The following is an 8,484-nucleotide window of genomic DNA, read 5'->3' on the forward strand; positions in this document are numbered from 1 at the left end:
CGGGGGGGGGGAGGGGAGCCGGCCGGAGCCGCGCAGGCAGCGGCTCCCCCGTGGGAGCCCTGGCTCAGGCCGCGGCCCCGAAGCCCGGGCTGGGGGCCTGGGGAGCCTGGTTTCCCCCAGACCCCCCCGGAGCAGCTCCCGGTGCCCCCCAAGGCCGGAGCTCGAGGCCGCGGTGCCCGTTCGCGGCCCCGGGCAGCCCCAGGCCCCTGCACCAGCCTGGCCTCGGCCCCCACTGCGTGGCACAGCCGGCCCGGCCAGGGCAGCCCCTGCATCCCCGGCCCTGCCGCAGCCCCCACCGATCCCACCCTGCAGGCAGCAGCATCCCCATCCCGCGGGGAGCGTTTAAACACACTAACCGGGGCCCTGGGGCCGCGCTGGGCACCGGGAGCCCGGCCCTTTGGGGTGGGACTTGGCCGGGTTTGCCCAGGATGCCGGAGATCCTGGAGCGCTGCGCCCGGCTGCCGGATCTGACGGGAGCAGCGCCAGGGGCAGGTTCGCTGCGCCACGCCAGCCCGGGGGGCTCGGAGGCAGGTAATTGCCCCCRGGGGCAGCGGGACGTGCCCACATCCCCTGTGTGCGCTTCATGCCAGGYGATGGAGACGGACGCCCCGGAGCTGCTGGAAGCTCTCCTGGTGCAGCAGGACGAGCCGTTCCTCGGCCCCGCGTTCGGCAGCCCCGCACCCCCCGTCGTCAGCTCAGCCCGCTCGCCCGGCATCTCAGAGCCACCCTTCAAGGGCTGGCCCCTCGCCCGGGACAGCGTGAGTCTGGGCTGCCGGCTGGGCTCGGGGGTCCGGAGCAGGGAGTCGCGAGCAGGGATCGGGGTGGCGGAGAGCCCTGGGTGCCCATGGGGTTGCCACCGGCACCCCGGGAGCCCCGGGCCCGCGGGCGCCCTTGCGCGTCCCCTCCGAGCGTCTCTCCGCTGCAGGGGCAGGACGAGAACAAGCCCGAGGAGCTGCTGCGGCTGGTGGTGAACCCTGATGATGTCTGCAGCCTGGGCAGCTGCCACAGTGCCGGGGACGCCCGTCCCGGACCCCCCTGGCCCCCCAGCACCGGCCACGAGGCGCCCTGTGACCTGCTGCCCGCCCTGCGCAGCACCGGCGTCGTCATCCAGCTCGGTCAGTGGGAGGACGTGCGGCACCGGCAGAGCTCGGCTGGGGGTGGGGGGGGGCACACAGGGAGCGTGGCGGCTCGCGGGGCGGACACAGCCTCCGCGTTAGCGCGGGGAGAGGCAGGACAGGCAGGGCTCCGCTGCCTCCCCCTTGCAGACGCCTGGCTGTGCCCCGCGCTGCTCCCCGCCGCCTGTGTCGCGAGTGAGCTGCCCGCTGCGCCGCTGCCCTCTCCGGCCAGGCCCGGCCTGGTGCCCGCCGCTCCGAGCGACCCGCAGGCCCCCAGAGCCCTGGTAAGCCCGGCACCGCGCCCCCTGCCCCATTCCTCGTCCCAGGCTCTCCCTGGCCATCAGGGCTCCCCGCAGCTCAGCCCGGCGCGTCGCCRTCTCTCCCTGCAGCTGCAGCTCCCGGGCCTGCTCCTGACGGAGGAGGAGAAGCGGCTGCTGTCGCAGGAGGGGGTGACGCTGCCCAGCTGCCTGCCCCTCACCAAGGTGCGCGGCCGCGGCGGGCAGGGGCAGCCGGGCCACGGCACCGCGCCGCTCCGCTCTCACCCCTCTGCCCCGCCAGGCGGAGGAGCGGATCCTGAAGAAGGTGAGGAGGAAGATCCGGAACAAGCAGTCGGCCCAGGACAGCCGGCGGAGGAAGAAGGAGTACCTGGACGGGCTGGAGAGCAGGTGGGTGCCCGCGGCGCCGCGCGAGCGGGGCTGAGCGAGGGCCCTCACTCGTCCCTGCCGCTGCCCCCGCAGGGTGGCCGCGTGCTCAGCCCAGAACCAGGAGCTGCAGAAGAAGGTGCAGGAGCTGGAGAGATGCAACAGGTGAGCACAGCCGCGGGGCCGTGGCCGGCCGGGCGCCCCCGTGGCGTCGGCAGAGCCCCGGGCCGGGCACGCGCCGACCGCTGCCGCCCCGCAGGTCGCTGCTGAGGCAGCTGCAGGCGCTGCAGGCGCTCGTCAAGCCGACGTCCACCAAGGCCGCCCAGACCAGCACCTGCATCCTGGTACCGCCGCGTGCCGGGCGCACAGCCATGCCAGGCACATGAAGCCGTGGCACGCGCGTGTTCCCCGGCGCATGGTGCTCACCTCGCGGGCACGGCTGCTGCGTGCGGCCGCCCTGTCCCCCTGCACCACCTAATTCCCTCCCGTCCCCTGCAGATCCTGGTCTTCTCCCTGGGACTCATCATCTTCCCCAGCTACAGCCCCTTCCGCCGCGGCCCCGGGGGCAGCCAGGACGGCCACAAGCCCGTGGGAGGTAACGAGGCAGGGGAGCCCCAGGGCGGCCGGGAGCTGCAGGGCCTGGATCCGARCCCTGGCCAAAATGTGACTGGAAAGCGACTGTCCCATCCCAGAGCGGAGCGTCGAGCCCTGCCAGCCCCAGCCTGGCACTCCCTTGTCTCTGCAGTGATTTCCAGGAACATCCTGACCTGGGAGGAGCTGCTGAAGCCGGCTGAGGGCCCCCATGCTGGACCAGCCCCGTTCCCGGAGCACGGGCAGCCGGGGAGGGAAGAGCTGGGACCTGCAGCTGCAGCGGAGGATGGTGCTGAAGGGGGACACGGGGACCGGAGATCCCCCCCTCGCGGGGAGCCGGGCACCAACTCCTCGGGCCAGGCCGGCCCAGGGGACGCGGGGACTCGGCCCTGGCTGCAGCCGGCAGCTCCGGTGCGACCGGCCCCAGGGAGGGCGGCTGGTGCCGGCAGGGAAGCAGCAAAACGGGCGCACGGGGAGGAGATGTGACGGGCGGCGGAGAGCAGCCCCCGGCCCCCAGCCCCCTCCTGGGGATGGAGCACCCACTCCAGGCGCATCCCTGCACTGTGGCAGAGCCCAGCCGCGCACGTGGACGGCACCGCGCTGCAGCCGGAAGCGCCGAGCGCGCGGGGCAGCGTCCAGCTAATAAACAGCTCCTCGTTTCCACCTGAATTTGCCTTTGCAGGGGAAGAAAGGCAGTAAGAGAAGGGCGACAGGGCTGAGGCCGTACCACTGCCGCGGGCGGCTCTAACCCGCCCAGGCAGGGCCCCCTGCACCCCCAGCCGTGGGGCAGGGACCCCCAGCTCTAACGGGGGGTCAGAACCGGACCTGGGCTGGGCGGTTAATCTGGGGGGATTAACGCGGGGGATTAGCGGGGCTCGTCCCTTATGTAAGTGCCACGTGGCGCTGGGGGGCTGGTCGCAGCGTCGGGAGCCGAGCGTGGGGGAGGCACTGGGCAACCTCCCATTTCGCCCCTTCCTCCCCCACGGCCTCACCGTCCCTGCGAGGGGCCACACTGCAGGCACCAGGGACCCCCCCCGCCGTGCTGTTCCCCCCCAACGTCCCCAGCCGCGGCTCCTCCGCGAAGCTCCGGGCTGCTCCACGCTGCGGAGCTGAGGGAAGTGTCGGACAGACACCAGCACGTCAAAGCRGCGCTCCGGCGACAACGATCAGGATTTATTTCACGGCACCCGCTCGGGGAACGCGGCTGCTGCGTTTGCCTGGACCGCCGCGCCCCCACGGCGGCCGGGAGCACGGGCACAGCACGACTCCCCGTGTGCGGAAAGCCAGGGAGGCCACGGGGCAGGTCCCCGCGGGCCCCGCACCGGCACGGCGGGTGCAAGAGTCTCCTCAGCCGCCTTCGCGGGACTCCCCAGTCGTGTCTCGAGGCAGCAGCAGAGCACAGGGCAGCTCCCAGCAGAGCTCCACGTTCGCAGGGCGAGAGCAGGCGCGCTGCCAGGGCAGGGCCCGTCCCAGACGGGCGTTTCGTCTCCCATCGCTTTTGGGAGCGGCAGAAGAGCAGAGTCTTCACAGTCCGGGCGCTCCCGGCCCTGTCCCAGGCACACGGGGCCCCGCTCCAGGGCGGGCGGGCAGTGCTAAATGGACTCGATCTGCTTGCGGACCTTCTCGAGGGCTTTCCTGTCCAGCACTCGCTGGCGACACACAACCAACACAGCGAAGACCACAGCCACGCACATCATCGTGCCCACGAACTTCCAGAAAATGCGCGCCTCCATCACCGCCGAGCGGCAGCTGCACGAAGAGCAGAGTTATGAGTCCAGCGGCGACGGCCCCGGCCCCAGCGCTCCACACCCAGGGCCTGTCAGTGGGGCAGCACCCCACAGAAACCTGCTGCACTCTGCCCGGGGGACCCGCTGCCTGCCCAACCCCACCGCGGGGGCTTCGCTCACCTCTTGAACTCATCCCTCTTGGAGGTGGCACAGCTAATCTTCTCGATGAAGCCCGTTGGGCGACACTCTGCTATCGTCTTCTGCGACCAAAACAACGCCAGTGAGAGGCGGCGCCGGGACGTGTCCATCTCCCCCAGCCGCCCCTAGGCCAGGCGCACGCGCGCGTGTGTGTGTGGGGGGGACCCATCACCGCCGGGCTCCGCCGCCGCCCGCACTCACCTCCTGGAAGCTGGTGCACTGGGTGCACTCCTGCGCCACCACGAAGTCCTCCACCCGCCAGCACGGCGTGGCCGCCACGAGCCTCGCTGCGGGAGAGGGGCCGCGGCCGGGTGAGCGCAGGCAGAGCCCGGTGCCGAGAACCCCCCCGGCCCCCTCCAGCCGGGACCCCTCCCCGTCCTCCCCCGGGGCCAGGATCCCCCGGGCCCCCTCGGCCGCGCACCCACCCAAGCGCCGCTCGTCGCTCGGCCCCATCGCCGCTGCCGCCGCCGGCCTGTGGAGAGAGCAGAGACACCGTGAGGGGCCGGGCCGGGCCTGGCCGGCGCCCGCGGTCCCCCCTTCCCGCCCTCCTGCTCGCTCACCGCAGGCCGCAGGCCAGAGCGCCCAGGGCGGCGTAGAGGGCGCAGCAGCGCGGCCAGGCCGGGCCGTGGGGCCCCATCGGCGCGGCGGAGCTACCGGGCCGGGCCCGCCGCCTCACGCAGTGCCGCCATCTTGGGGCGCGGGGACTTGTGGGAGAAGCGGGGAGCGATGGGAAGGGCGGTGGCTACGGGGAGTGGCTTGCGCGCAGGAGGCGGAGCCTGAGCGGGCCTTGCATACAGAAGGCGGGGCTTGCGCGGGGCTGCCCCAGGGGCGGGGCTTGCGCGCAGGGGGCGGGGCTTCTCCCGCCCAGCGCCCCCGCCCAGCCCAGGCCATCCCTAACCCCATCGTGTTCCCAGCCCGGCGCCCTCGCTGCCCCTGTCCCATCCCGGCCGCATCCCCCGGTCCATCCCGGCCCCGCAGGCCCCTCGCACCCTCCGCCCACCCTTGATGCCGTCCCCGCACCCTCGTCCCCCTCCTGCCGCCGTCCCCCGTCCCCTCCCCGCAGCCCCACAGAGACGCYGGACACGGGGCAAGGCACAAGCTGGGCTTTATAGCACCGAGGTGCGGCGGCCGCGCGGCGTCCAGCCCTGCTCCCGGCGCCAGCACCGCTCCCATCCCGGGCTGGCCGGCTCAGGACATCCCGTGCCCCAGCAGGCAAGGCAAGGGCCCCCGTCCCGGGGCAGCCCCCATGCCCGGCCCCTGCTCCGGGGGGAGGCGCCCGCGCTGTCCCGCAGCAGGTGGAGGCTGGTGGAGAGGAGGGGAGGCCGGGGCCGTCGCCGTGCTCCGCAGCGCAGCGKCTCTTACGCCACGGAGCATTTACTGCTGCCCTTCTTCTGGGAGCCCAGGTCCAGGGAGGGCTTGCTGCTTTGACCCTGAAAGAACAAGACAGGGAGGTCGCTGGTGGCTGGGGAGGGGACACGGGGACCCCCTGCCACCCGGAGCCTGGCCCCAGCCCTCCCGCCGGCCACACTCACCGCTTTCCGGGAGGTTTTCAGCAGGATGTCCCGCGCCAGGGTGTTGAAGGCCTGGGGAGAGGGGGCAGGTCAGCGCCGGCACCCAGGGCATCGGCAGCCCCTGCTCCGGGACCAGCCCCAGTGCAGGGGGACGCCCCAGGGACAGGGGTCTGCGATGCAACCCCCATGGGGGTGACACAGCCCCGGGAACCCCCTGGCCCCGGCACAGCCCGACCTGGCGCCTCGGGCCCCCTTCGGCAGCCCGCTGCCCTCACCTCTTCCACGTTCACGCTGGACTTGGCGCTGGTCTCGAAGAAGCGGATCCCGTACTCCTTCGCCAGCTGGAGGACGAGAGGGCCCCTGTCACGTGGGCGCCAGGGCCCCCACGCTCCCTCCCCGCACCGGCGCTGCCCTGGCCCCGCACCGCGGGTGGGAAGAGCCGGAGCCGGGCCCCTCTGCCGCCTACCTTCTCGGCATCCTCCCGCTGCACCTTGCGTTTGCTCTCCATGTCGCACTTGTTGCCGATGAGGAGACGTTCAACCCCGGCAGACGCGTTCTGGAGGCCGGAGAGGAGGGGAGAGGTGTCAGCTTTGCCCGCCGCCCCGCTCCGTGCCCCAGCCCCAGCCCCCCATCTGCACACCCACCTCCTTGATGCTCTTCATCCAGTTCTGGATGTTCTCGAAGGACTTCTCGTCCGTGATGTCGTACACGAGGATGATGCCCTGCGAGGACGGGGCGGTCAGCGGGGCAGGCGGGTGCCACCTCCTCCCACCCGGGTGGGGGTCTCCTTCCCGCGGCGCGTGTGCTCCCCGCGGCCGGCGAGGCTGAGCTCGCGCTGGCGCTGCCCGGCCCCGGAAACGCCGCAGCCCTCGTGCCGGCCTGCCTGGCTCCGCGGCCCCGGCCGTCCTCGCCCCAAGCCCCGTCGCCCCCCGCCGTCGCCCCCCTACCATGGCTCCGCGGTAGTAGGCTGTCGTGATGGTTTTGAACCTCTCCTGTCCTGCCGTGTCCCTGCGAGAGAGCGGAGGAGGGGGTGAGGGCCGCCGGGGCCAGCGCAGCGGGCGCAGGGCAGGGGGCTCCTGCCTGCACTCACCAGACCTGCAGCTTGATCTTCTTCCCTTCGATTTCCACCGTCCGGATTTTGAAGTCGATCCCTGGGAGGGGAGGAGAGAGACGGGCTGGTGTGCGGGGTCGGCATGGGCATGGGAGCGCCCCGGGCAGGGTGTCGGGAGCAGGGACGGGGGATGCGGGGAGGGGATGCCAGGGCCGGGCAAGGAGCTGCCGCCACAAACAGCTCCACTCCCCGCAACAGCCGGGCACCCCGGGAGAGGGAGGGGGGCAAAGTCCAGGCCTGGCCCCAGCCCTCGTCTCCGCACGGGCTGCCGGGGGCGGGAATGGGGTCCCTGGTGTTCCTGGAAAGCCATGCAGGGATACTGCATTCCTGCGGGATGGCATCACCCCTTGCAACTGCCTGGGATGCTGCCCGTGGGGGGCGGGATGGATGGACGACTGACGGACGGGGCTGCCACAGCCCCTGCCCCCTCCCTGCAAACCTGCCCCTCCGCCGCCCTCCCGGCCGCTTCCCCAGCTGGCTCCAGCTGCCAAACGCCGCCGGGGGACAGCGGTTGGAGATCACAGGGCTGCACCGTGCCACCCGCCCCGAGCAGAGCCCCCCTCCCCATCCCAAAAGTCCCTCAGGCAGGGAGCAAGCAGCCCCCAGGGCTGGCAGACGCTGCCCCTCCAGCCAGGCTTCCCCCTGCGCTCCTAAATTCCTGCCCCCCTTCCCTGGCTCGGCCCTGCCTGGCGTCCCGCTGGCTCCGTTTCAGGGCACACGTTTGTTACACTCCAGAGAGCAGGCGGCTGCGAGCGCGGGGCTGGGAACGGCGGCAAGGATGGGGGCCGCTGGAGCAGCCCTTCCAGCTGGAATTCCCCACCGGAGCGCGGCTCCCAGCCCGGCTCGCAGCTGGCAGCCAGCGCACAGCGGCTGCTCGCACGCAGGGCTGCCGGCTGCTCGCCGGGTTTATGGCGCTCTGCAAACACGGCGGGGCAGGGGCGGCCGCTCCAGGCGCAGGAAATGGTTTTAGCAGCTCGGAAACTCCGGGATCGGGCGGAGGAGGGGGCGGCCGGCTCCGGGGTGGTCCCTGCCCGCCCCTCCAGGCCCCCCGGCCCTTCCCCGGCCCGGGGGCAGCTCCAGGACAGGAAGGAGCACGGCTGCGAGCCCCGGCCGGGACCAGCCACGCAGCAACCGCTCTTCCCTGCGGCGGCAGGAGCTCAGCCTGCTTCGCACGGGGAAACTGAGGCACGCCACGCAGGAATTTGCACGTCCTGCTCCGTGACACCGGCCCGCGCCCCTGGAAACGGCCCTGGCCCCACGTTCACCAGCTACGGGACCCAGAAGGCACAAGAGCCGCGGGCAGAGGCGTGCCCCGTCGCCAGCGTCCCACGTCCGCCAGAAACCCGTTCCCGGAGGTGCCAGGAGTCGGCGGGAGCCAGGCAGCGACCCACGGGTGGAGAAAAGCGGGGAGCGTTGCAACGCCCCGCTGGCGGCCTGGCTCTGCCGGACCCCCGCAGGCAGATCCCCCCGGCCGGGCGCCCTGGGGGCGAGGGGCTCCCTCCCGGCCCGCGGCCACGGCCCGTCCCAGCGCCAGGGCGCTCCGGGAGGAAAAGCGCGATTGCAAAACTGATGGAAGGGATTTTTTTTTTT

General features: G+C 72.7%; 2 protein-coding genes across 3 annotated transcripts; one reads left to right on the plus strand and one right to left on the minus strand.

Annotated features, from left to right (window-relative positions):
- The first annotated feature begins 377 nt into the window (after positions 1-377).
- On the plus strand, positions 378-2,952 carry CREB3L4 (cAMP responsive element binding protein 3 like 4). The gene is made up of 9 exons (XM_026080924.1): positions 378-758; positions 926-1,115; positions 1,266-1,399; positions 1,505-1,597; positions 1,674-1,780; positions 1,853-1,921; positions 2,016-2,100; positions 2,255-2,351; positions 2,502-2,952. The coding sequence occupies exons 1-9, from the start codon at positions 429-431 to the stop codon at positions 2,831-2,833; spliced, it is 1,437 nt and encodes a 478-aa protein (XP_025936709.1). The 5' UTR covers positions 378-428; the 3' UTR covers positions 2,834-2,952.
- A 546-nt stretch (positions 2,953-3,498) lies between these two features.
- LOC112973273 lies at positions 3,499-7,270 on the minus strand. 2 transcript variants are annotated; one of them, XM_026080944.1, is made up of 11 exons: positions 6,874-7,270; positions 6,731-6,791; positions 6,428-6,505; positions 6,250-6,339; positions 6,059-6,124; positions 5,805-5,855; positions 5,635-5,702; positions 4,698-4,744; positions 4,474-4,559; positions 4,255-4,331; positions 3,499-4,096 (listed from the first exon to the last, which is right to left on the minus strand). In XM_026080944.1, exons 1-11 carry the CDS (start codon positions 7,233-7,235, stop codon positions 3,940-3,942), a joined length of 1,143 nt encoding a protein of 380 aa, XP_025936729.1. In that variant the 5' UTR covers positions 7,236-7,270; the 3' UTR covers positions 3,499-3,939. The 2 variants fall into 2 exon arrangements, with proteins under 2 accessions (XP_025936729.1, XP_025936728.1); XM_026080943.1 differs by having other exon boundaries at positions 4,255-4,334; positions 6,874-7,255.
- Between the last annotated feature and the right edge of the window lie 1,214 nt (positions 7,271-8,484).

This window comes from Apteryx rowi, unplaced genomic scaffold (assembly GCF_003343035.1).
Source record: "Apteryx rowi isolate R43461 unplaced genomic scaffold, aptRow1 scaffold_530, whole genome shotgun sequence".
Classification (NCBI taxonomy): Eukaryota; Metazoa; Chordata; class Aves; order Apterygiformes; family Apterygidae; genus Apteryx; species Apteryx rowi.